The sequence below is a fragment of the Malaclemys terrapin genome, chromosome 1, assembly GCF_027887155.1.
Source record: "Malaclemys terrapin pileata isolate rMalTer1 chromosome 1, rMalTer1.hap1, whole genome shotgun sequence".
NCBI classification, from domain to species: Eukaryota; Metazoa; Chordata; order Testudines; family Emydidae; genus Malaclemys; species Malaclemys terrapin.
In genome coordinates, this window is record NC_071505.1 from 10,375,497 (window position 1) to 10,402,531 (window position 27,035).

Below are 27,035 nucleotides of genomic sequence, written 5' to 3' on the forward strand. Positions count from 1 at the left end.
CCAGCAAAACTTTTGTCTTTCAATTGCCAGTGTAAACATAGCCTCAGCTAGACACCAAAAATCATGAACTCTGGTTTTATGTCTCATTACAACAATCTGTAACCTACTAACCCTCTTTTGTCCTATGACTTCAGAGGTGTTAACTGCCAACTTCATTTTGAATGGTCTCTTGCAACATGTGTTAACTCCTTATGCTTAACAGTCTGTTCCACATTGTATTTAGCTGTGACACTGATGACCTTTCCCAGACCTGAGGCAGAACTCACTGTGTAGCTCGAAAGCTCGTCTCTTTCAACTTTGAGAAGTACACTTTCAAGAAACAAAGAAATAACAGGACATGAGAGGGAACTCATGAGCCAGCCAGACAGCAGGAGAGTGGACAAGCTTCAAGGCAGTTGGGACATATAACAGTGCAGTTAATTCTTGGAGAAATTATGGAGAACTCTCCATAATAATGTGCACCTTAGGACAGATGAAGGATTGTTTTCTCCAGTGAGCTTTTCAGAGCAGGAGAACCACTGAACCAGCTGTGCAGAGCAGGACCAACTGCCAGCCAGCATATATATGCCAGAAACATCTGCAATGTATAATGTAAATATTAGGGAGCTGCAAGCAATAAGTAGCAAGAGGGTCAGATAATTTAGGAACAAGGCAGTGTATTGTATCCCAATCTGCCAGGACTCGGAGCCCTTGCAGCAGCTGAAGGGTGTGAACAATCCACCCTATTACATAAATATAGAACTTCTCCTTTTCCCGCCCAAAATAATAGCATCTAAAGGTAAAATGTTGCACAAGCATTCTATAATGCACTGAGATTAGATAATCAGCTGTCCACCTTAACAAAGCTAGTCATATAATGAGCTAAGTCTATCCCAATAGGATTCAGTGTCAACCAGGTAAAGTGTAACTATCAAGAATACTGAGCAAGAGAAAAAAGGAAAAGAATTAACAAGCCAGTGGTGCAGAATATAAGGCTGAGTCAGGATGCTGTAGTTCCCATTCTTGGAGTCACCCCAAGATGCTAGTAGTCTACATTAGTATAAGATGAGCAGTTACGGGAAGGTAGATAAATATTCAAATGCACTTGCAGTTCATATAATCCCAGAAATAAATGTATATGTCAAATATCAGCTTGTGTATTCCAAAGTCATACTTAATTCTGCCCCTGTATACCAGGGCCCCAAGTACTTTGGCAGAATGAGCTGTCAAGTACTTCTTGATACACGGGACAGCAGTGGTGCCCAAACGTTTCCTGTTGCATCCCCCTTACCAGTAATGGAGTCTGTCCGCTTCCCCCATTCGTTACTGCGCAGTTGGCTCAGCAGAGCTGCTTGGTCTGAAGGTGGAGCTGGGGGCTAAATGGGGGATGGGGGAGCAGCTGGGACTAGAAGCAGAGCTGGCCTGGGGGCAGAGAGGGAATGAGGGCAGAGCTGGGCTGGGGGTGGAGTGGAGCTGGGGCTGGAGCTGGGGGCAGAGCAGGAGGCAGAGTGGGGCTGGAGCTGGGTTAGGGGCAGAGCAGGGGGGGCGTAGAGCTGGGGCCGGAGCTGGAACTGGGCTTAGGTCAGAGTGGGGTTGGGTGGCACTCCTCCCTGCCCCCTGTGGGGGCTGGCCCGGGACTTGCCACATGCCCCTCCCCCAATGTTCCTCTGCGCCCACGTAGGGCGGTGAGCCCCACAGTTTGGGGAGCACTGCTCTAAGACAAGGCTAACACCTTTCTTTCCTTTATGCTAAACAACGTACTAGCCTGCTCTGATCAATGGGATAGTCTGAATATAAGGGTAGAGGGGATGGATGAAGATGGATGTGTGATCTGTATGTGCAAAGTGAAACCTCTGGTTCACAGTGAGAGGAGGAAGAGGGTATGATGAGCTTTTCAGCTCACATGAAAAGAGTGATTGGGGTGTACTGGGTTTTCCTCCCACGAAGTAGAATAGGGAATGTGCAAGAAAGGTGTCATTTCTGGGCAATGTGTGGAAAATAAGATAAGCTGTGATCTCTTGAGTGTAGCAGTCAGAGATGGGATGGGGAGAGTCAGATATGTGGCTTGTCCAGGAGGAGTAAGCGTCATGATATTGGTGTCTCTGCCTAATAATGGCCACATAGTCTGGTTAGGCCTGTGGACCACATGTGCTGGCTGGTAGTTTGTGCCAGTTTATAGCCCCTATTGGAAATACATAGGATATAAGAGAGGAGGGTGAAGAGCATTTCTGGGAAACAATTTCAGGTTGGGCAGGTATAGAGGGGCAGACTGAAGGCTATTTCTGGAATATCCAATGTGATATTTTACACATGTTCCTTTTAAAAAAGAGATTATATAAACTATGAATATATTTGAATATGTATTTACTTGCTCTTAACAGGTGATTTCCATACTTTTAATTGTTTAGGTTTTTAACTCTAATGTTCTTCAAGATACATACATAGTAGCAGCTTGAAATGAACGTGAAAGAAGTTCTTTGTTAATAACACTACAGCCCATATTCCATGTGCTATATGTCTTTTCCTAGCACTGAGAGCTCAGATAGCTTGGCTCTAGGCAGGAACCAGTCTGTCCCACTGCAATCCAACTCGAGCATTAAAGTGAAACATCTGCTACTTCCTTCACATATTGGATTTTAGTCTGTGAGCTTCCTCCTCATTCTCCATTTCCACTCTTGCTGCTGTTATTAGAATGGACTTGGTCTTTTCAATCTTTACGTCTTCTGTCAAACTCCTCCGTCTCCTGTAGCAAGACAGTAAAATCACAGCCTTTGGTTAGAATGCAGCATGTCCCTGAAAGTTCTTTGGTAGAGGATAGAAGGGAGTGGGTGTTGCAGCCATCTTTAGCAAACAAAACCTTGGAGCTCAGGTGCACCATTTATTTAAAATAAGCAATTACGATTTTAAAAATGGAAACAAATATATTAAGCTTAAACTGGAAATTGATCAGAAGTGGCGACACAGCCCTGGAGCAAAGTGCCTTCCGTGTAAGTACCTGCTTAGTAAACAGGCCCGGCTGCTGTTTCTGAATGGTTTGAAGGGGCCAGCCCTATGTTAGGCACAAGGCAATAATGATGAAAAAGGCACCGAGAACTGCTGAGCTCCTCCCTCGGAACGGAAAGAGCACAGCCTGCTTGCCAAATACAGATGATAAGAAACACGACCGACAATAACTGATTCCATCATCTTATAAAAATCAACTCAGTCTTACCTGGACTGAGCCTTTTTAGCTAACTTTCATCCAGGCCTCGAAATGGGTCATCTTGATTATCACTACAAAAGTTTTTTTTCTCCTGCTGATAATTGCTCATCTTACTTAATTAGCCTCTTAGAGTTGGTAGGGCAACTCCCAGTTTTTCATGTTCTCTATATACATCCTGATTTGGTGGTCTGTGGTAGACCCCTACCATGATATTGCCCCTATTTTTTGCCCTTGTATCTTCACCCTGAGGCTTTCAACTGGTCTTCGAACTGGGGCACCTGGCATTGGCCAATGTCAGAAGACAGGACACTGGGCTAGATGGATCTTTCGCCTGACCCAGTATGACCATTCTTATGTTCTTACTGCCTCTCATCTCCTTCTGGACCTCAGAACAAGTGGATACAATACATTCTTGATGTACAATGCAGCGCCTCCTCACATTTTTCTCTGCACCTTGATTCACGTTTTTTAGGTTTTCTTTGCAACCCCCATCCCATGCCCGAACCCCCTTTTCCCTCCCCCCCCCAGATAGTTGAAATCCTCCAGTATTATTGAGTTTATATTTTTATAGTTTCTCTAATCTCCCTGGACATTTCACAGTCACCATCACCATCCTGGTCAGCAAGTCGGTAATATACAACTATTGCTATATTCTTATTATTCAAGCATGGAATTTCTATCCATAGAGATTCTATGGTACAGTTTGATTCATTTAAGATTTTTACTATATTTGACTCTATACTTTCTTTCACATATAGTGCCCAGGAATGCTGGAACAATGTGTATAGTGCGGGGTCTGAGAGCCATTGAACCAAACTGTAAACCCTGTATATGATGGGAACCACTTCAAGCCAGGGAGTGCTCCCGTACCCCCAGCACCCCTAGTTCCTATGATAGTACCTCTCCCACACTAGCATGACCTATTCTGTCATTCCTATATATTTTGTACCCTAGTATTATAGTGTCCTATTGATTGTCATCATTCCACCAAGTTTCTGTGATGCCTGTTATATCAATGTTGTGAAATCCACCTTAAATCCAGTGTATGTGCACCAATCAAACCTCATTTACCTCTTAGCAATGTTGTCCACTCATTATTAGACAACTTATTCCCTTATTGACACCTCTGTCTCACAAACTCATTGCCAAGGTTCACAGAGTAAGCAGATTTGTGCCCATTTCAAGCTTAAAAATGTTAATCCTGATTTTTTCATTGTGCCTTTATTTAATATAGTTAATCATTTATATCATAAAAAGAATACATCAATGAATCCTGCCTATGCTGTGTATGGAGTGATGTGGCTAATAGCTCCATGTATGCTATGGATTGTTTAGATTCAATTAACTCATTCCTGCCATGCCATGCTACTTACCATAGTTTCGGTACGATGATCCACCCCAAAATGATGAAAATGATTGGGAAGACCGCAGAGACAGCAACTTTTGAGAAGACACAAAAAATCAAATCTATTAGCTGCTGATATTGTCTGAAACACCACAGAGTGATTAGCATGGTTCTAAAGAAAACAGCAGTTTCCCCAAAGTTAATTTAGAGAAATAGGTGTCAGGAAAGGGATAGTATCAGGAGGTAGCTGTGTTAGTCCGTATCCACAAAAACAACAAGGAGTCCGGTGGCACCTTAAAGACCAACAGATTTGTTTGGGCATAAGCTTTTGTGGGTGAAAACCCACCTCTTCAGATGCAAAGGAAAGGGATCGGAACTCGCCTCCCTGCACTATAGAGAAAGAGACAGCTAGCTAGCTGTATCCCAGCACCACGGCAGTGCTGTTTACTCAGCCCTCCTGCAGAACTCCTACAGAAGCGCCAGAGAGATCCATATTAAGAGCATTCACCACTGCAGTTATGGTGAGGTCATTGCAAAATAGCCTTGGGATACAAATGCCTCTATCATGGGAAATATTTGTGATGCTATTTACTCTGTTCATTTAATTTCATTCCATCACTCCCGCTTATTATTATTTATTATGGGTATTATAGTAGCACCTAGAGGCCCCAACCGAGACCAGAGCCATTGTGTTAGTTCCTATACAGACACACAGTAAGAGTCAGTCCCTGTCCCAAACAGCTTACAATCTAGTTGCTCGGCTGGTGCAGCTTTGGTTTGATTCGTATAGTTTTAGGGGTACTGGCGTTGTGGATTGGAGCTGCACCTTTCTCTAAAACAACGAGGAGTCCGGTGGCACCTTAAAGACTAACAGATTTATTTGGGCATAAGCTTTCGTGGGTAAAAAAACCTCGCTTCACTTCACTTCTTTACCCACAAAAGCTTATGCCCAAATAAATCTATTAGTCTTTAAGGTGCCACCGGACTCCTGGTTGTTTTTGTGGATACAAACTAATGCGGCTACCCCCCGATACTTGGCACCTTTCTCTGTGATCCTTACAGGGCCAAGTTCACTGTCAGTTCTCAGCACATTGATTTTCAATGGGACTCGGGCGCCAAATGCCCTTAGGTGCTGAAGTTTCCACCCTAAGTGGCTTAAATGCTTATACCATTTACCACCCTGAACAATGTATGTCCTTCTTTGGGGTTTACATCCGTCACAGAGTAGTAGGTGATTATTGTGTGGTGCAAAATATTCCTTAGTTCTGATTGTGCCAGGTCTCTTAAGGGGAGTCACAAATTTAAAGGGGGGAAAGTGACTGTCCTAAAGGAGGGAGAAATACCACCCATGAATGAGCTGAGCCTGGTGTACCTGTGACAGGAAACATCACTGATGGGACATGGAACAGCTCTGATGTATCTAAAAAGAGAGAAATTCCTGTTGTTAATTATTGATGTATTGCTTCCAATGAGGAGGGATGGTCATTCATGGAATCAGAGCCATGCTGAGGTGGGCACTTGCATCTGAGAGCTCACTTTCATCACACAGAGATGTTATAATTGCCATGTTTGCTCTTTAAACAACCAATCAACACTTCCAGCCTGCGTGTGTGCCCAGTCTACTGCCTGTTATATATGAATGTGATGTAAACTACAGCATCCAGTGAACTGGGATTGAGCTCACCAAGAGGCACAGTATTATTCCATGTCAGCTTGGAGAGGAAGGATGGTCCAGGCATTAGGCCTCTGGCTTAGACATTCGGAAACCAAGATTCAATTCCCTGTTCTGCTACAGGCTTCTTGTGTGACTTTAGGCAAATGACTTAGGTCTAGAGTCATAACAATACTTAGGCTCCTAAGTTCCACAGAAATCAATTATAGATCAGGGGGAGGGATAGCTCAGTGGTTTGAGCATTGACCTGCTAAACCCAGGGTTGTGAGTTCAATCCTTGAGGGGGCCACTTAGGGATTTGGGGCAAAATCAGTAGTTGGTCCTGCTAGTGAAGGTAGGGGGCTGGCCTCAATGACCTTGCAAGGTCCCTTCCAGCTCTAGGAGATAGGATATCTCCACTAATTTCTAGATCTGGGCCTTAACCTCTGTGTGCCTCAGTTCCCCATTTGTAAAATAGGGGTCATAGCACTGCCCTGCCTCACAATACATGACAGATTGTGAGGTGCTCAGATACTGTGGCAAGGGGGACTGTATAAAGACCCTATATAGATCTGCCTACAGCCCAATAAAGTCCTTAAACCTCAGTGCTACAAGAGGGGCTCCAATGAGACATAATTTTCTGAAGCTTTCATGTGTGTGACCTAGTGCCAGTGTGTTGTGGGGATGGTGGATATGCTCTGACAAGTAGCAATTAATGCTGCTGTATTGGGGGGCTTTGGAGACCTCATCTATGATACAGAGACTTTTTTCCTTGTCTGGCAATAGCATGTCTGGAGAAACTGGTTCTGCACCAGGGTCAGGCACAATCTAGTCCCAAATTGAGCTTTTCTTTTGCTGGTAGCCACGTGCCTAGTGACGTGACTATAGGGTGAAAGAAACCCAGCACTATACTGCAGCATGGCATTTCCTCTTCCCTTCCCCCGGGGTGGTTTCCACATCCTGTTCAGAAGCTCTGAAGATTTCACATTGTTCCCTACACCTGAGGCACTGAGTCACAGCCAGCTGGAGATGGCTGGTACCTGCCCAAAGGGAAATGAATCTGAGCTGGAGCGAACACCTCATTCATCAGGGACTAGTCAATGCCAGAGCACCCTGTCGAACCTGTTATTGGAATCGGTTGTGTCATCTCTTCTCCACTCTTGCTGTCATTAGTGCACAGCAGACTTAGCCTGGTCCAGAAGGTTTTCCCACGCTCTTCCTTACATGTGCTGATATCAGAGGTTGGGGGTCGAGCATTATAACCGCTCAGACACTTGTAATGCAGTTCTTGACCCACGGCATAATGTGTCACCGTAGGTGTGGCATGTTCCATAGGGCTGGGTATCCCACAGTAACCTATGAAATCCAAAGGAGGCAGACAGTTAGCTAGGTGCCATTTTTATCCCACTGTGGCTATTATTGCATCAGTGAGATTTGCAATGGCACAAAATGGGCCTGTGTGGAGAAAACCAGTCTCTCCCAATTCTTTGGGGCAATATGAAAAATTTGATCACACAGTAACAACTGCTCCTAGCAAGTGGGTTTTGTAACCGCTGTGTCTGAATCAAAGATGACAAACTCTAATACAAAACATTAATGGGTGGGATTTTGAAAATACTCAACATTGGACTTTTTCTGCTTCTGTGGAAGTCAATAGGAGAAATATGTTACAGTCATTAATGAGTGGTACCTGCTGTGTCAGATGGCACTATGGTGACTGGATTCTCAGGTTTTCTTTCTGACTGTTGTGACGTAGCCCCGGAGTCCCCTGTGGAGAAGATTAAGCTTAGTGTCTTTTTCTGTAAGAGAAGCTGATATTCTATAGACTCATAACTGGAAAAGCCCCATTTGATTGCCTAGGCCAACCCCTGCCAGTACAAAGTTGTTCCTTACAGCACATAATCTGCCTCCACATAATTCAGAGTATTCCATATTTGCCTTCTTAGACCTTCCTCTGAAGCATCTGGGTCTGGCCCCTCTCAGACAGTTTACTGGACTAGACAGACCATTGGTCTGATCCAATCTGGCAATTCCTATGTTCTGGTGGGGTCTAGTTTAAAAAGTCACAAGTGACAGGGTTTCCACTACCTCCATAGGGAGACTGTTCCACAGCCCAGTACACCATATTTCAATGCCAGGAAACTTTCCTTATATTTAACCTAAATATTCCCCATTCTTAGTTTGAAGGTAAAGATAATTGTTTCCTTACCTGGTGTGTTCCTGTATTGGTTAATGGTGCATAACAGGATTAGCTATAAAGAAACAGTATTTGGCACCCAGGTGGCTTTGCTATACAAACCTGTGATTTACCTTACCAGAAATGACATCCCTAAATCCATTTCCCATCTAAAGTACAACAAAACAGGACATATTCAGCCTTGGTGCATCTCAGTTTAAGTCAATGGAGGTGCCCCCATACTCACAGTATAGCAGCATGTGGCCTAGCTCTACTGTGATTGGCTCCACTGCCCGTTCTTACTGATGTCTATGAGTGTACATAACAACAACCACAGACCATAACTGAGCATCAAACACGTTTCTGAAGCATAGGGCTGCTAGCAAAGAAGACTGGAACCATGGGTGTGCCCCAGGGGGCACAGAGACAGATACATGTCCACCAGATCAGATTGAAATAGTTCAAAAAAGGTTTAATCACTGCATCAGGTAAGAGGGAGTTTGCTCTTTGTTGAAGAAGAATGAGTCGGTGATGGGGGCAGGGTGTTGGAGCGAGACAAGACAAGGAAACCCCCTTGTTGCCTCACTGACAGGGGTCCCATGGAACCAGCAAAATGAACGTCCAAACCGCTGCTAAGTAGGTCAGGAGGCATGAAGGCTCTACTGTGGTCAGAAGAGACTAAACCAGAGCGGCAGCAGTGTGAGAAGGGTATAAGGAAATAGCAAATCCTCCTCCCACTGGTCAAACTGTGATGGGCGGCCAGTGAGGTTTGCGTTTGATTTGTATGGTTTTAGGTGTACTAGCTTCTTGGGGCAGGAAGCACATCTTTCTTTGTGATCCTTACAGGACTGAGTTTGCTGTCAGCCATCAGCAAACAATAAATGAATAGATATCCACCATTAGGAAATTTTCCCTGATATGCTGCATGTTGATTCTAGAACTGGGCCTGAGCCACAGAGCCGCTCTGGAATTACGATGGTTAACATCGTATAAACACCCAGATAAATAAAGAGCAGTTTGGATTCATATTCAGATCCAAATTTTTCCAAAGTTCAGAGCTACAATTTTGGTCTAGGCCCATCTCTGTTTTGTTCCTGACAGAAGCTTTGTCCTCTGACAGGTACCATATGTCTTTCACTTTGTAAGTTGTGTGTTTCCACTCTTTCTATTCACTCAACTTGCAGTGTGACTCTAAATTGGTCAAAAACAATGAGGAGTCCGGTAGCAGCTTAAAGAATAACAGATTTATTTGGGCATAAGCTTTCATGGTTAAAAACCCACTTCTTCAGATACATGAAGTGAAAATTACAGACACAGGCATAAATATACTGGCACAGGAAGGAAGTTACCTTACAAGTGCAGAACCAGTGATGACAAGGCCAATTCGGTCAGGGTGGATGTGGTCCACTCCCAATAATTGATGAGGAGGTGTCAGTACCAAGAGAGGGAAAATTGCTTTTGTAGTGAGCCAGCCACTCCCAGTCCCTATTCAAGCCCAAATTAATGGTGTTAAGTTTGCAAATGAATTGTAGCTCTGCAGTTTCTCTTTGAAATCTGTTTTTGAGGTTTTTTCTTGAAGGATGGCTACTTTTAAATCTGTTATTGAATGTCCTGGGAGACTGAAGTGTTCTCCTAATGCCTTTTGTATGTTACCATTCCTGATGTCTGATTTGTGTCCATTTATTCTTTTGCATAGAGACTGTCCGGTTTGCCCAATGTACATGGCAGAGGGGCATTGCTGGCACATGATGGCATATATCACATTAGTAGATGTTCAGATGAATGAGCCCCTGATGGTGTGGCTGGTGTGGTTGGGTCCTATGATGGTGTCGCTAGAGTCGATATGGAGACAGAGAAGGCAACAGGGTTTGTTACAGGGATTGGTTCCTGGGTTGGTGTTTCTGTGGTGTGGTGTGTAGTTGCTGGTGAGTATTTTCTTCAGGCTGGGGGGCTGTCTGTAAGTGAGGACTGGCCTGCCTCCCAAGGTCTGTGACAATGAGGGATCGTTTTCCAGGATAGGTTGTAGATTGTTGATGCACTGGAGAGGTTTTAGCTGGGGGCTATACGTGATGGCCAGTGGTGTTCTGTTATTTTCCTTGTTGTGCCTATCCTGTAGTAGGTGACTTCTGGGTACCCATCTCACTTTGTAAATCTGTTTCCTCACTTCCTCAGGTGGGTATTGTAGTTTTAAGAATGCTTGATAAAGCTTAGGTAGGTGTTTGTCACTGTCTGAGGGACTGGGAGTGGCTGTCTCACTACAAAAGCAGTTTTCCCTCTCTTGGTATTGACACCTCCTCATCAATTATTGGGAGTGCACCACATCCACCCTGACTGAATTGGCCTTGTCAACACTGGCTCTCCGCTTGTAAGGTAACTCCCTTCTCTTCATGTGCCAGTATATTTATGCCTTTATCTGTAATTTTCACTCCATGCATCTGAAGAAGTGACTTTTTTACCCATGAAAGCTTATGCCCAAATAAATCTGTTAGTCTTTAAGGTGCCACCGGACTCCTCGTTGTTTTTATGGATACAGACTAACACGGCTAACCCTCTGATTATAAATTGGTCAGTTTCACTTTCTGGTTAGAGTCTGTTTTACTTTCCTTTTCTTATGCACTAGTTCAACACTGTGGTGTTTCCAGCTCTGCAGGAAATGTTTATTAAATAGTAATAATACACGGAACCCTTTATTTTAATTTCATTGTACACACTTCTATGTATATTAGGTTTTGTATTGTCAGTGGGAGTCAATATCTGGGTGGCGGGTTTGCCAGGGAGAAGTAAGAATACAAAACGCAATTCATTACCACAGTATTGCGTTGCCACTATAATAGCTAAATCAATTGAAAATTGCCTGTGCATATAGAAGATGTGCTTAGACCTAGCAGGATTTAGTTGGGGAATTAGTTGGGGATTGGTCCTGCTTTGAGCAGGGGGTTGGACTATATGACCTCCTGAGGTCCCTTCCAACCCTGATATTCTATGATTCTATGAAGGATGGTAATCACTTACGTTCACATACAGAAGCTTTTGTGGTCCAGTGAATAAGCCCAGTATCATTAATACAGTCAATAAAGTTACTCTTCCCAGGTGTCCTTCTATAGCCAGCTTCACACTTGTATCGCAACTTGCTGCCCACCATGATCCTGTCAATGGTAATCTCAGCAAACTCAATGTAGTGTGGGGCGGAGCACTTCCCTGCAAAGAGAAAGAAGGTCCATTAGGGTAACAGTACATGGCTGGAGGGCTTTGAATAACTTTGATCTTAGACAGCCAGGGAGGAACGATGGCCATAGGGTTAGGGCACTCGATTAGTTCCATTACAGCAAATGGGGGATTGCATGTTTGAATACCCCCTCCCCACTTCCCATGCATTGTTCCTAGGTTCTGCCATCTCATAGTTGGTTTGGAAGCTGAAAGAATCACTGCAAAAGTAAAGTAATGACGTGGGGCCTGATCCTGTTCTCAGTCGCCCTGATGTAAATCACGAGCTCCATATAAGGTAATGGAATTAAAAAAAAAAAGAAGGAAAATGATTAAAAATGAGGGCGGGGGAGGAGTTTTAAAGGGCTTACCCCCTGTGACTAAGGGAGATGAAACCCCAGTCCAGATAGAAAATGGCCCTGGAAAAATCCAGTCCAAGGTGCCAGTAACACGGGGTTCTCCTTTAGAGAACGACATCTTCAGGGAACAGGAAATGATAAAACCCAGGCTGGATGGAAAATGACACCCGGAATATCTGTTCCAGATCAGCGGGGGCTCCCTTTAATGGTCTTTCCACTTTCCACTGAGTGACTGGTGCAGCTGCCTCTCAGGATGGGCCCCTAACCCACTAGTTAGCTTCACTCGATCAGGTTCTACCAACTGTGGGTCACAATCCAACACTGTCAAATGTGCCAAAGGATTGCAGGGCTCTCTGGCCTCAGCTCCCCGCTCAGGGCACTGGGACCCGGGGTATGGGGTTGCACCGCTGCTCCAGTTTGGCTCAGTCCCCCACCCATCATGATGCCAAACTGAGTAAATTGCATTGTGATCCCATGTGCCAGGTTGCAATGCCACTCACACAAATTTGGCTCAGCTAACTCCCCGTTAGGGGGCTGGGGCAAACCTGAGCGGTGCAACCCCAGAGCAGACAGCCAAGTCCAGCCAACCGTGGGGGGACAGGAGCAGTTGGTGTCATGGTGTCATGTTCTCCAGTACGTACCAGACTGCCCTACAACCAGGCAAATACCCCTTTGTCATACTAGCTATCCTGGCCCCCAGATAATCCTCTTGCACGCTCAGCCCCCTACTCCTTCCTCCAGACCCCCCCACTTTGCCACAGGACCCCAAAACTTCCCCAGTCCTTTACTCTCTGCCCCACATTGGCCATGCATGGGAGTTATGTGTCTTGGGGGGAGCTATTGGTTCACCAGTCCTCCTTCTAACCCCACATCATCCCCACAATGCACCCCACAACCCCCTGCCCTCCCAATTCCTTCCCCAGCCCTCCAGAATCCCCAACTGCTTCCTCACTATGTCCTCCAGGCTCCCCACTATGCCCACTTCACCTCCAGGCCCACAAATCCCCACCTGCCCCTTACCCTCTGCTCCCCATCAACCGTGGGAGGAGCTGTGTGTTTTGGGGGCATCTCTTAGCTCACTGCCCTTCTCCCCAGTTGCTGGTGGGGGTACCCCAGATATCTCCCTGATGAACCCCTGCTGGGGGGCACATCAGGTCTGAGGGGTATCTTGGGCATGATCTGGGTCACGACAGGCCACCAAGGTTTACAAATGGGCCCTGAGCCCTCAAAAGTTGAGAACCACTTGTCTTATCTATTTTAGTGTAGTACTGAAGTTCCAAAAGAACCACTAAAATAGTCCACGGATACCTACTAATAGCTTAATGAAGCTCTGGGGTGGTTTTGCCAAGTGTTATAAGGAAGACATATTGAAAACTCTGCTTTTGAGAAGACTTCTCAAGCACCTGAGTGGGTCTTTGCTTACTGGTCTCTGAGAAGCCAATCGGGGCCCCTCTTCCATAAATGCAGAGGGGCCCATGGCAGTGGAATCGGAACTGTTTGGCTGGGTAGAGGGTGTGGGAGAATTTGGGCTGCCCTGGAGGGAGTATGGACCTCTTGTGTGCTGCAGAGTTCTGCTCCTTGGGGGCTAATGACCATCACTGTTAAAAACCGGGGCCTTATTTCTCATTTGAATTGGTCTGGCTTTAGCTTCCAGCCAGTGTCTTTTCCCAGGGCCGGCTCTACCATTTTTGCTGCCCCAAGCAAAAAAAGAAAAAACTGCCTGGACTCTGCTGCCCCAAGAATGGATGGAATGCCGCCCCTTAGCATGTGCCGCCCCAGGCACGTGCTTGCTCTGCTGGTGCCTGGAGCCGGCCTTGTCTTTTCCTGTGCCTTTCTCCAATCGATTCAACAGCCCTTTCGTACCCAGTATGTTCTCCCTGTGAAGGTACTTATACACCATAAAGTCACCAATCGTCTCTGACAGATTGTTTACCAAGATCTAGACAGAGGGTAAGGTCTATGTGAGGCAGGAAAAGCATCCTAATTTTCCCTTCGATTCAGGGGCAGATTTCTAAGAAGGGGCTCTCGGGGCAGAGGGGTAATCCCTTCCAACACACCCTTGAGTCAGTGTGGGATGATTTGCTTCCTGATTTTTTTTTCCTTCAGAGTCTGTGGCTGTCAAACCAGCACTAAATTAATGCAAAACATCTTTAAACTATATAACGTCCAAACCTCAAACCCCAATATTAACCAAAAGCCTTTGTGACTGAAAGGACAGAACTTTCTCAAGTCTGGATTTTTAATTTCTTCTTCAAGGGTGCTCTAGTGTTTGGGGGGATGAAACACCCCTTTCCTTGTGACGACATAGATTGTAATCCACGATGCACAGCGAGAAGAGTTGACTATTCAAATAGCATTTCAATGGTAAGTGGAGCAGGAGGGAGACGTGGGGTAGGTGTGGAGAACTGTCATATCACTCAAATCACACCTGTGCCCCCAAATAGGTACAGAAATGGCTCTTTCTGCCTAGCCAAGCTTTTGAACATTTTGGCCTTATATTATTTTTACTTTTAAAAAGATCTCCATACAACGTTTTACCTCCCATGCGCCAATGGCTGCTGCCATTCACGTCATCAGTAGGATTATTAGCAGCACAGGTTTCTACAAGAGGAGGAAAGGATATTGGGAGAATCCTCATCCTGGGAGTTTTGTCATTGACTTCAGTGGAGTCAGGATTTCACCCCTCATCTTTAATCCATCAGAGAAGGAATCTGCCTTGGAGTCACTGAGTCTCAGCACCATTTACTCCCACTCCCCAGCAGGACCAGTGCAAGGATGTTTTTCGCCCTAGGCAAAACTTCCACTTTGTGCCCTCCCCCCTCCCCGAGCCCTGCGGCAGCTCCCTGCCCCCCCAGCCCTGAGGCACCCCCCCGCCCCCGCGGCAGCTCCCACCGCCCCTAGCCCGGGGAGCCGTGCGGCAGCTCCCCACCCCAGCTCACCTCTGCTCCACCCCCTCCCTGAGCCCTGCGGCAGCTCCCCACTCCCCCCAGCCCTGAGGCGCCCCCCTTGCGGCAGCTCCCCCCCGCCCTGAGGTGCCCCGCCATGGCAGCTCCCCACCCCCCCCTCCGCCTTGAGGCACCCCCCCTGCGGCAGCTCCGCCCCCCGCCCGGGGAGCCGTGCGGCAGCTCCCCACCTCAGCTCACCTCTGCTCCGCCTCCTCCCCGAGCACGCCATCACTGCTCCACTTCTCCCGCCTCCCAGGCTTGCGGCGCCAATCAGCTGTTTGGCGCTGCAAACCTGGGAGGGAGAGAAGCAGAGCGGGGCGGCGTGCTCAGGGGAGGAGGCGGAGCAGAGGTGAGCCGGGGCTGGGAGTTCCCCTGCGTGCCACCCCCCCCCCTTACTTGCTGCAGGCGGCCCTCCCCGCGCCCCTCCTGCCCCAGCTCCCTCCGCCTAAATGCCGACGATGACCGGGACGGCCGAAGATCCAGCCGCTGCAGTCGCCGCCGAAGAAAATGCCGCCCCCAAAATGCTAGCGCCCTAGGCGACCGCCTATGTCGCCTAACAGGTTGCACCGGCCCTGGTCCCCAGTAGTAAGGGTGATGCTGCTGAATGAATTTCAGAGCCCAGTTAGGTGGGGTGGGTTCGACTCTCCTTCCTTTACTCTGAGAGAGAAGCAATGCAGGAGACATGGTGGCTGGGAATGGCTATCAGGAACAATAGCTGTGTGAGCTCATGCCTGCCCCCTGCTGGCTGGGCTCAGATCACACCTCCTAATCCTGCCTAGCAGCGGCACAATGCCAATAACATTACCTCAATATAGAGGAATATTCATGACCAGTTTCTTTTGTGGTGGCTCCCAAATATGAGGGTCAAAAACACTATAAAAATTAATTAGAAATATTCTGGCCCATTTTTCCATTTCCTTAGATTCGGACATTATTTTTCAAAGTTCATATTTTGACACCTGTAAATACTGGTAGTTAAAAGGCAATTATTTATCAGGAACAATTTCTAATATTCTGGTTAAGTATTTTATTTTCTTAATGAAATTAAAAATATATATATTTTAGAGTTAAACTTGATATCTGCCTCAGCACTTGCATCCCTAATTGTATGGTGTAATGTTGAAAAAACAAAGATAATCCAGCACAAAGTCATTGAACCGAGTAATAGTTACAACAGCCACTAAGCAAAACAATAAAAAACTAGGAGATTCACAGTTATGTTCCCACACACTAAACAGCAACCAACCAACAACAGCTTATGGTGAGAAGGTGGAGGTTGCAAACCTAAAAATAATTCATTCAGAAAACAAGGACTGTTATGACAGCAGCAAATGACATCCAAATATAATTCTCAGTCACCTAGGATTAATTAAGAGTGGGTCATATTAATGCTGGTTGGGAGACACGATCAGGCTTTGCTGTAGACCCAGTGTTGTGTGAATGCATTCCCAAAGGAAGTTCTGGAATCATTTGCTCCGGGTCCCTGAATCTTGAGAAACTCAAAGATGGGATTCTGGACCTGGAGGGCTATCTTAGCATGGGGTGCTGTGTTAGGAAGGGCAACTGATTAATTGATGAATCCATTAGAGACAGAACCTGCCAAGAAGAGGAGGTGATCTGTAGACCAAGGGCCTTCAGTCAATGTAGGAAGTGAAAGATAAGACAAATGTGGTCAGTGGCTATTTATCTGTAATACACATCACAATTGCTATGATGAGACTTCCCTGCTCATCACCTCCTCCCATTTCCTGTGACAAGAAACAATAATGCAACCCCTTCAGAGGACAAGGGCTAGGATCTCAAACTCCAGACCGTCCTCTGTCTTTAATTCTTCTTGCCTTCTACCCCTGACTCCTAAGATGTCCTCTCTGTATAGATAATCATGGCCTTGCTGACATTACTTCCAGCCATGGAAATCAGTGATTTCTAAACCCAGTGCTATGATTTCATTCTCTAGGTTCCTCTTCTTTACTTTCACTGTCACCTACTGTCTCGCTTTGTACTTCCCCTCCCACCCCCCCACCCCCCACTCTCCTGCTTTAGTGAAAGCTGAGGGCAAGTGAGCACACAGGAGGAATGGCAGGAAGTAGGCAAAGAGATCCATTGTGCACAAATGATCTAAACTGTTTTAACGTCTTCAATCCACCTACATCTCTTCACGGTTAAAGGATTTGCCTTGTTTAAACTAGCAGCGGATTGTGGCTTCTAGAGGATCTGCTGTACCCGAAATAGTTAACCACATGCTTTACCACAGACTGTCAGGGTGATTAAAATTAAAGAGTTATCAGATGAGAGACATTTCGTGAACACGTACTCTCACTTTCCCTGAAAGCTAAAAGCACGGTTCCCTCGAGACTTCAAACGCCTCTTTGAAGCAGCTGGTAGATCTGAATCTCACCAAACAGCATTCCAACCTACATCTCTTTAAATTCTTAATAAAAACCCACAACATTTCATCTATTCATTGTAAAGGGCAACTGCTCGCTTATCTAGTGAGATGCTTGGGGTTCTGCTGAGCTGCTGTGCACAATACTGCACAAAAAATGACACTTGTAAGTGATTGTGGACAACACCTCCACCCACTCTGCCGCTCAGACCCATAGTGTGGGTGTCATCTTCACATTGGTCCTCTCTCTGGATCCTCACAGCCAGGCTGTGTCCAGATCTTTCCAAGTCTTCCTGTACAACATCTCTAAGAGCCAACCTTTCTTCTCCATCCACACAACTAAAACTCATCCAGACTCTTAGCATCTCACAGCATCCTTTTCTGTGGCCTTGACATGCAATCTTGCCCCACTCATATCCATTCAGAACGCTGCTGCATGGATCATTTTCCTACTTCATCCCTTTGACCGTGTCACCCCTTTCTTTGCTTCTGTCCACCATGTCGCCCTTCTCCATTGCATCAGACATAAATTACTTGTCTTCATTTTCATGGCCATGGGTGGTGGGTATCATAGACTGGGGGAGGCTGAGTCTCCTCAAACAGGCAGGTGTGGCCCTGCCCACACTCCATCCCCAATCCGCCTCTTGCTTCCTGCTCTGCGGGCGGCTCTTCCCCTGTGCCATGGCCCCAGCTGGTGCTGGCGCTGTGTTGCCTGCCCTCCCGGCGCTCCAGGGCTGGAGAGGCTGGGGCCATGCTGCCAAGGCTCCTGGCACTCGGGAGCTGGGGGGGGCTGGGACCACACTTCCCGCCCTCCCCGCACTCCGGAGCTGAGGGGGTTGGGGCAGCTCTCTGTTGCTGGGGGCGCTAGCCTGGGGCGGGGGCCAGATGTCACAGTGGGGGGGCTCTGGGCTCTGGCGGGTGGGTGGAATGGATGGGGCTGGGGGGCTAGCCTCCCCGAGCCAGTGGTTCACCCGCCGCCCATGTTCATGGCAGTAGTATACGGCATAACAACTCATGGCCTTTCATGATTTATCCCCATGCTACCTATCATCTCTATAAGAACATAAGACAAGCCATACTAGGTCAGACCAATGGTCCATCTAGCCCAGTATCTTGTCTTCTGACAGTGGCCGGTGCCACATGCTTCAGAGAGAATAAACAGAACAGAGCAGTTTTGAGTGATCCATCCCCTGTTGTCCACTGATCGACCTAGCCTCCATGAATTTATCAATTATACCTTTGGCCTTCACAACATCTGATGGCAAAGAGTTCCACAGACTGATTGTGCATTGTGTGAAGAAGTACTTCCTTTGGTGTGTTTTACACCTACTGTCTATTAATTTCATCAGGTGACCCCTAGTTCTTGTGTTATTAGGTTTTGATCACTTTTGTAGTGGTAATGAGGGTGGCCCATTTCAAACAGTTGACAAGAAGGTGTGAGTAACAGTAGGGGGAAATTAGTATGGTAAAATTAAGTCATTACAAAACCTAATTTTACCATACTAATTTCCCCCTACTGTGGCTATTTCATACTAATATTCGAGTTAGAGGACTGGTTTGATACAGGAATCCAGACAGAAAGTCAACTATTTTTTACCAAAATAGGTGAGAGGGGAAATTTGACATGGGTCTTTGTAGTACTAGGTAGACACAACATAGTGAGTCAGATGCCATGATAATCTGAACTAAGAATTTGCTTTTTTTTTTTTTCTTCCATGGGTTTGTGACACTAGCTTTGACATGGTTTGATGCGGAATATAAACCTGTAACATACAGAATAGGACATTTTTTCCCTGAGTACATGGGTGACATGGAAGGGAACAGTAGTAGGCTGGCAGCTCGGAAGATTTACGCAGAAATTGTTGGAGAAAGCAACACAGCAGATAGAAACAGTCAGATAGTTCAGAAGTGAAGAAAACCTTTCCCAAGAGATCGCAAAAACTCAACCCTGTCTCAAAATCCAGAGATTCCCACAAAAGGCTACTTCAGGAGCTCATTTCACCAAGGGGTTTGATGCTGTTTCTGAAACTATATAATCTTTACATGGTATCCGGCAATTGAAACTGACCTGTGAAGTGGAGAACTGATACCCCTCTGCTGGACTGAAATGGGAACTATTGTGTTCCAGCTTTGAAAACTTTTCCCAACTATTTTTGATCTAAAAGTAAAAAAATGGGTGTCGGTTCTGTCTTTGTAACTTTTCCCCCCTGAAGTTGTTTTGTTTTATTATCACTGGTTATGTATACAGGTAAGTTAGAAATGGATCTGAGCTGTGACGTTTGGGTCCAGTTCAAAAGTTCCCTGAAGTTTGGGAGTATTTGTATCTGGGGTTTTGGACCATGTGTGTTGTAAACATATGTAGTACTTAACAAAATCTCATAAGAAGACAAAATCCTTTCCTCGAGGAGTTTACAATCTAACTAATACAAATAAAATACAAATGAGAAAATCAGGCATAGGCATAGTGAACAGCACCAGAAAGGAGATCAGCATTGAAAGGCCAGGAGAAACCTACAGTTCCTTGCAGTATAGAAGAGACAGGTCTCAACTGTAATGACTGTATAGGTGCTTTATTCAGTTTTCTGGCCCTCGATAGGGCCTGTAGTTCAGGCTCTCTAGCTCATGGACTAACTAAACATGACAGGCTTGATTCACCATTGCCTGATACCTTGTCTCATCATTTAAACTGTACAAAGTGAGTGCTCTTTGGGCGTGAAATGCCACCGCCAGCATACATGAGTGAAGGCATGTGACTTGGTAGTATTTTACATGCACTTTACAGAGCTATACGTGATTCCAGAAAATCCGGCTCAGTTTGTGCTGCTGAGTATCACTACATATAGTGTCCCTAACTCCTGTCCTGTGCTAAGCAGCCATGCCAGCGACCGCTGACCAAGGGCAGATTTTTTAAAAGGGATGCTACGGAAGAGAGGGAGAGTTCTCAATACGCAGTTGAGAGGGAAATTGTTCCAAGCACAGAGAGCTGTGTGGAAAAGGCACAAAGCAAAAAATGGGAGAATTTATTTTCTATTCTGTCCTTTTTTGTTTCTTATACCCTTCTGTTCATTGTGGTAAAACCAAAGAGCTTGTCCTTCTCCGGGGCAACTGCTGAGTACATTGCAGTAGCAGCATACTCATTTGGTATCGAATAGATCGTGTGAGCAGCACATTATTTTGGTGCTTGGGCATTTTCAGTTTTGAATCGACTTGACCACATTTTTACTCAGATGTGGCCTTTGTAACATTGGCCTCATCTGTGTTCATGCCCACAGGTAAAGGTCACTCTGCTAAGAAGGAGATTTGGCTATTAAAAGCATTTGCGTGCATATCGATTCAAACCTTTTTCTTTGGCATTAACCTCCCCAATTTGGGGTTTTGGTTGGGTTTTTTTAGGGGGGGAGAATGGGGATGTAATAGAACATCACCTGTGAGAGGAATTGCTCTGGGTGACAAACATACGGCCAGAATATATGGGTGGTTGCGGAATACATGCTCCAACCTTGGATAATACTGAAAAAAACAATGAATCACACTAGTTTGGTTAGAAATGGTAGGGAAAGAAGTCTAAGAACAGTGCCCAACTGAGTGATGTCCACCTCACAACAATAATCAGAGCCATTTGGTTTTTCACTGGCAGTCTCAGCAGGGAGAGCAAGGACTGAATAGGCATTATTCATTAGTATGTATTTATACCTTGTAATGCCCCTGTCATTTTGAGTAAAGCATCTTCCCTGACCTAGAGGGCTGAAGCTTTAAAAATGAGAAGATAAAGAAAAGCCAGCAGTGTAGGGCGGTGCAGAGATGAGGAGATCATTGGTGAAGAGAACAAGGTGGGATGGAGTGGGTTGTAAGGAAGGATTTGAACCAGGTGAGAGGAAATCTGGCAAACAAGAATGGGAAATTGTTCTAAAGTTCACAGCCAGGCCTGGGAGATGGAGGCAAAGGGCAGCAAGAGACAGAAAGCCAGTGAACGGTTTCAGAGTAGCAGCCGTGTTAGTCTGTATCCACAAAAAGAACAAGAGTACTTGTGGCACCTTAGAGACTAACACATTTATTAGAGCATAAGCTTTCGTGGACTACAGCCCACTTCTTCGGATGCATATACAGTGAAACATATATTGAGGAGATATATATACACACATACAGAGAGCATGAACAGGTGGGAGTTGTCTTACCAACTCTGAAAGGCCAATTAAGTAAGAGAAAAAAACTTTTGAAGTGATAATCAAGATAGCCCACTACAGACAGTTTGATAAGAAGTGTGAGAATACTTACAAGGGGAGATAGATTCAATGTTTGTAATGGCTCAGCCATTCCCAGTCCTTATTCAATCCTGAGTTGATTGTATCTAGTTTGCATATCAATTCCAGCTCAGCAGTCTCTCGTTGGAGTCTGTTTTTGAAGTTTTTCTGTTGTAAGATAGCCACCCACAGGTCTGTCATTGAATGGCCAGACAGGTTAAAGTGTTCTCCCACTGGTTTTTGAGTATTATGATTCCTGATGTCAGATTTGTGTCCATTAATTCTTTTGCGTAGAGACTGTCCGGTTTGGCCAATGTACATGGCAGAGGGGCATTGCTGGCACATGATGGCATATATCACATTGGTAGATGTGCAGGTGAACGAGCCCCTGATGGTATGGCTGATGTGATTAGGTCCTATGATGATGTCACTTGAATAGATATGTGGACAGAGTTGGCATCAGGCTTTGTTACAAGGATAGGTTCCTGGGTCAGTGTTTTTGTTCAGTGATGTGTGGTTGCTGGTGCTTTAGGTTCGGGGGTTGTCTGTAAGCGAGGACAGGTCTGTCTCCCAAGATCTGTGAGAGTAAAGGATCATCTTTCAGGATAGGTTGTAGATCTCTGATGATGCGCTGGAGAGGTTTTAGTTGGGGGCTGAAGGTGACAGCTAGTGGTGTTCTGTTATTTTCTCTGTTGGGCCTGTCTTGTAGGAGGTGACTTCTGGGTACTCTGTCAATCTGTTTTTTCACTTCAGCAGGTGGGTATTGTAGTTTTAAGAATGCTTGATAGAGATCTTGTAGGTGCTTGTCTCTATCTGAGGGATTGGAGCAAATGCGGTTATATCTTAGAGCTTGGCTGTAGACAATGGATCGTGTGGTGTGTCCTGGATGGAAGCTGGAGGCATGTAGGTAAGTGTAGCAGTCAGTAGGTTTCCGGTATAGGGTGGTATTTATGTGACCATTGCTTATTAGCACAGTAGTGTCCAGGAAATGGACCGCTTGTGTGGATTGATCTAGGCTGAGGTTGATGGTGGGATGGAAATTATTGAAATCATGGTGGAATTCCTCAAGGGCTTCTTTTCCATGGGTCCAGATGATGAAGATGTCATCAATGTAGCGCAAGTAGAGTAGGGGCGTTAGGGGACGAGAGCTAAGGAAGCGTTGTTCTAAGTCAGCCATAAAAATGTTGGCATACTGTGGGGCCATGCGGGTACCCATAGCAGTGCCGCTGACTTGAAGGTATATATTGTCCCCAAATGTGAAATAGTTGTGGGTGAGGACAAAGTCACAAAGTTCAGCCACCAAGTTAGCTGTGATGTTATCGGGAAGGAATTCAAGGGGTGGAGGGGGCTGTCAGTGCAGTGGAACAGGTTTTAGCAGCAGAGTTTTGGACTGACTGGAGGGGAGAAACGAGGGGGCTAGAGAGGAGGTTACAGTTATCAAGGCAAGTGTGACCAAAGTCATGGGCATGTGTTTTTAACAATGGAACTTTAGTGAGAGACTGGCTATGGGGTTAGAAGGAAAGAGATGAGTCAGAGACGATACCATGATCATGAGCTTGGGAGATGGCAAGCTGATGGAGTTACCGGTGGTGACATGATAAGGGAAGTGGACGAAGAGGATTACACTGGATAATAAGAAACAGGAGTACACTCAAGCCCTAATGGGGCAAGAGGAAATTTCTTCATCTCAAAGTGGAGATACCGTAGAGAGTCGCTGTCTGTAGCAACTTCTACCTTTCCTAGACCATCAGATCATGGGGTTGGCAGTCTTTTAGTACAGAGCAAAGGGTATTTTTATATTGGGCATTTACTTGATAAGGGCTGCTGCAACTGGGAGTCCAAGGGGTTGCTATAAAGTAGCTTGCTCTCTGGTCAGCCTAGTGAGGACTTTGTGCGTGTGCTTGATGATTTAGCATTGTATGTAACATCCAGATACCATGGTGATGGGCATTGTGTACAGATACGTACATTGTGTATACATTTCTGAGCACTGGTACTCTACATTTTAAATTAAATTCTCAATTTTTTATTTTAGTCCTTTCTGGGTATGAGCCACATTTCAATACGGTATATTAAAATTCAAAGGGATCGTGACAAATTGGAGCCCTGGGCTATAGACAACAAAATGAAATTAAACAAAGACAAATATAAAGTGCTATATTCAGGGAAGAGAAACCAAATATACAAATATAGAATGGGGAATAACTGACTTGGCAGCAGCACTGCTGGGAAGGATCTGGGAGTTGTGGTGGATCACAAGCTCAACATGAGTCAGCAATGTGATGCTGTGGCAAAAAAAAAAGGAAACGCAATTTTGGATTCCATTAACAGAGGCATAGCCTGCAAGTCACAGGAGGTGATAGTACCGCTTTACTCAGCGCTGGACTCAGTACTGTGTCCAATTTTGGTCACTGCTGTATAGAAAGGATGTAGAGAAACTGGAAAGGGTCCAGAGGCGAGTGACAAAGATGATCAAAGGGATGGAATGCAAGTCATATGAGCAAAGGCTGGAGGACCTGGGTATGTTTAGTTTGGAAAAGGGGAGATTAAGGAGGGACATGATCGCAGTCTTCAAATACACCGCTACCCCAATATAACGCTGTCCTCGGGCACCAAAAAAATTGTACCGCGTTATAGGTGAAACCACGTTATATTGAACTTGCTTTGATCCGCCGGAGCATGCAGCCCCGACTCCCCAGAGCGCTGTTTTACCGCGTTATATCCGAATTCGTGTTATATCGGGTCGCGTTATATCGGGGTAGAGGTGTATTTGAAAGGCTGCCATAAAAAAGATGGAGAAAAATTGTTCTCTCTGCCACAGAGAGCGGGACTAGAGGCAACAGGTTCAAACTCCAGCAGAGCAGATTTAGATTAAATCTCAGGAGAAATTTCCTAATGGCAAGAACAGTAGGACAATGGAACAAACTGCCTAGGGAAGTCGTGGAATCTCCTTCACTGAAGGTTTTCAAAAAGAGGCTGAATATCCATCTGTCTTGGATGGCTTAGACATAACAAATCCTGCATTTGGCAGGGGGTCAAACTAGATGACCCTTGTGGTCCCTTCTAACCCTATGGTTGTATGATTCTATGATTTTCTGTTAATCTAAGATGATTAGTTGGATTGCAAGCTCTTTGGGGCAGGAACTATCTTTTTTGTCCTGTGTTTGTACAGCACCTAGCACAATGGGGTCCTGGTGCGTGTCTGGGGCATCTAAGTGCTCTCACAACACAAACAATAAATAATAAGAAGGTAAGAGACAGTATGTCCAATGAACCAGAAGACAGGAGACATGAGTTCTCTCTACCCCTGCTGTACTGTGCAACTTAAATAAGTGAATGATCTCTCGCTGCCTCAGACTCTTCATCTATAAAATGAGGGAAATGATGTTTGCCCACATTTTGGAAAGCTCTTCGAGAGCCACAGCTTAAAAGTGCTATATGAGAACGAAGTATTTTTATTTTCATTCTCCGTCCAGAAATGTTCATTATTGACAGTGTATTTGCCCAGAAACCCTGTGCTATATGAACTGTGCAACAGAATTTATTTTATTACATTGATCTGCAATACTGGGAGAGCTGGAAAATCAAAGGATAAATGCGGTGCCACAGGCACTGTAGGTGCAGTGATTACAAAGAGACATTGTCAAGTTTGGCCCATAATTTGGCCTATCCTCTTTTAGTTCTATGCGTTTGCAAGACTCCCTACTGTCCTTTACATGTTCCCCATAAGAAAGAAAACAACACACTAGCACCCGCAGTACTCAGAGACAACCCTACAATAACTAAACTGGAGGGGAAAAGATTTTGGTAAAGAGTTAGTTCAGTTTCAAAGGGCATTATTATAAAGAGAATAACAAAATGAAGTTAAAAATCATGAAAGTATCGGGACAGGCATTCATAGTAAGTACAGGAAGCAAAGGAAAAAGGGGGTGTAACGCAGGAGAGATAACTATATGGAAATATCTTAAGTTAGTCTTCTATATTTATAAATTCATCACAGAATTCAATTACAGAATTCAGTATGAAATGCAAGTGTTACACACCCCTCAGTTTTTCCATGATTCTAAGAAAAGCTTCTGATAAATGCAGATCTCAGTGTGTGCTCTCACTGTATGTACTCTCCCAGGGCACAGTAATACAGAGAACATGATACACAGGACTTGACTCATCCCAGAACTGATTCCATTTACATATCTCCTGCTGAACATTTCACAGTGAGACTGCCACATGCATCATTTAAAATCATGCAGGGGATGCTGGCATTTCATTTTGCCATTACAATGTCTCCATTTAATAAAAAGATGCAGATGTATCAATGCATTATTCTCTGAAGATAAAATTACCTGGAGATTAAACGTTTTGTTTATGAGTAGATTGGGGCAACAGCCAGGTCAAGTTGTTTCATTATATACAATACAATCTCCTCTCAAAATTACAATTGCTCTGGTACAATTTCAGTACCCAGTGCTGGATGTGAGCAATTAGCAATGAAGTCTTCAGTTTGTCAGAGTTTCTTTCCCATGAAAGAATTTCTTTCTGAATTTCTTACCTGGCTCTTACCTCTGAAGTTGGAAATACTTGTGATGTTTAGAACAGAAATATCATAGGTACTGACGTTACAATTTATAGACATCTTTGCATTCAAACATACTAATTCAGACTCAAACACAGATACCAATTACTTATATATTACCAATCTGTTCCTCAAATTCAGCCAATTTCTTAGGGTAAGTGAATACCCCAACAGGTAATACTAATATAAACCAGTAGTGCGTGGTGAAAGGTTAATCTAATTTCTTCTAGAATGAATAGGTAGCATTTATTAAAGGGGTGAAAAAGCATAATTGGTATTAATCACATCTGTAGCAAACCTCGATTATATATCCGCTACCAGCAAGTACACCAAAGTCACTTGCCAGTTATCTGAGGAGGTTATTGACATTTCAATTTCTATTTTTATATTTCCTAAAGTTTCATGCAAAATGGAAAAAAAAAATCAAAGATCTATTTGTGCTAGAAGAGTGCGTAGTATTCCTTTGATCTGCCCACTGTTCCAGTGATGGGTTAGAAGAGTCATATGTTACTCAGACAAAACAGGTAATGGTCCCACTCTGGATTGTCTCCAGTTGATGGTTTGTGGGCACATTTCTCTTGCTTCCTTAGAATACAAAGTTCCTTTAATCTACTAACCTCTTGCCTTACCTTAAAGCAGTCAACGTGTCAGTAACCTACGCCAGAGCAACCAAGCAATAGTAAACCTGGTTTTACTTTCCAGAAAGCAGCGATGATCTCTTACCAGTTCCATGTCCAGTTGCCTCTCCGGATCTGAGCAAGCCCCACAAGAAAAGAAAAACGAGCTCCATGTAACCTGGTCACGTATTTTCGACACAACGCTGATGGGGAGGAGGTTTTTAAAAAGTTAAGGGGCTTTCACTCAGTGAATCAATGATCTGTCGATTGCACTATGACAGAAAAAGGGATAGCCATTTGGAGGGCACAGCTAGGACATTTCTCTCTGGTCAGCATATCATCCTTTTGCTGTCTAGA

General features: G+C 45.0%; 1 protein-coding gene across 1 annotated transcript; it reads right to left on the bottom strand.

Annotated features, from left to right (window-relative positions):
• Positions 1-381: 381 nt before the first annotated feature.
• Positions 382-27,035, bottom strand: IL2RA (interleukin 2 receptor subunit alpha). Its single transcript, XM_054016233.1, has 7 exons — positions 26,785-27,035; positions 11,366-11,551; positions 7,868-7,945; positions 7,300-7,533; positions 5,899-5,946; positions 4,555-4,621; positions 382-2,722 (listed from the first exon to the last, which is right to left on the bottom strand). Exons 1-7 carry the CDS (start codon positions 26,849-26,851, stop codon positions 2,602-2,604), a joined length of 801 nt encoding a protein of 266 aa, XP_053872208.1. The 5' UTR covers positions 26,852-27,035; the 3' UTR covers positions 382-2,601.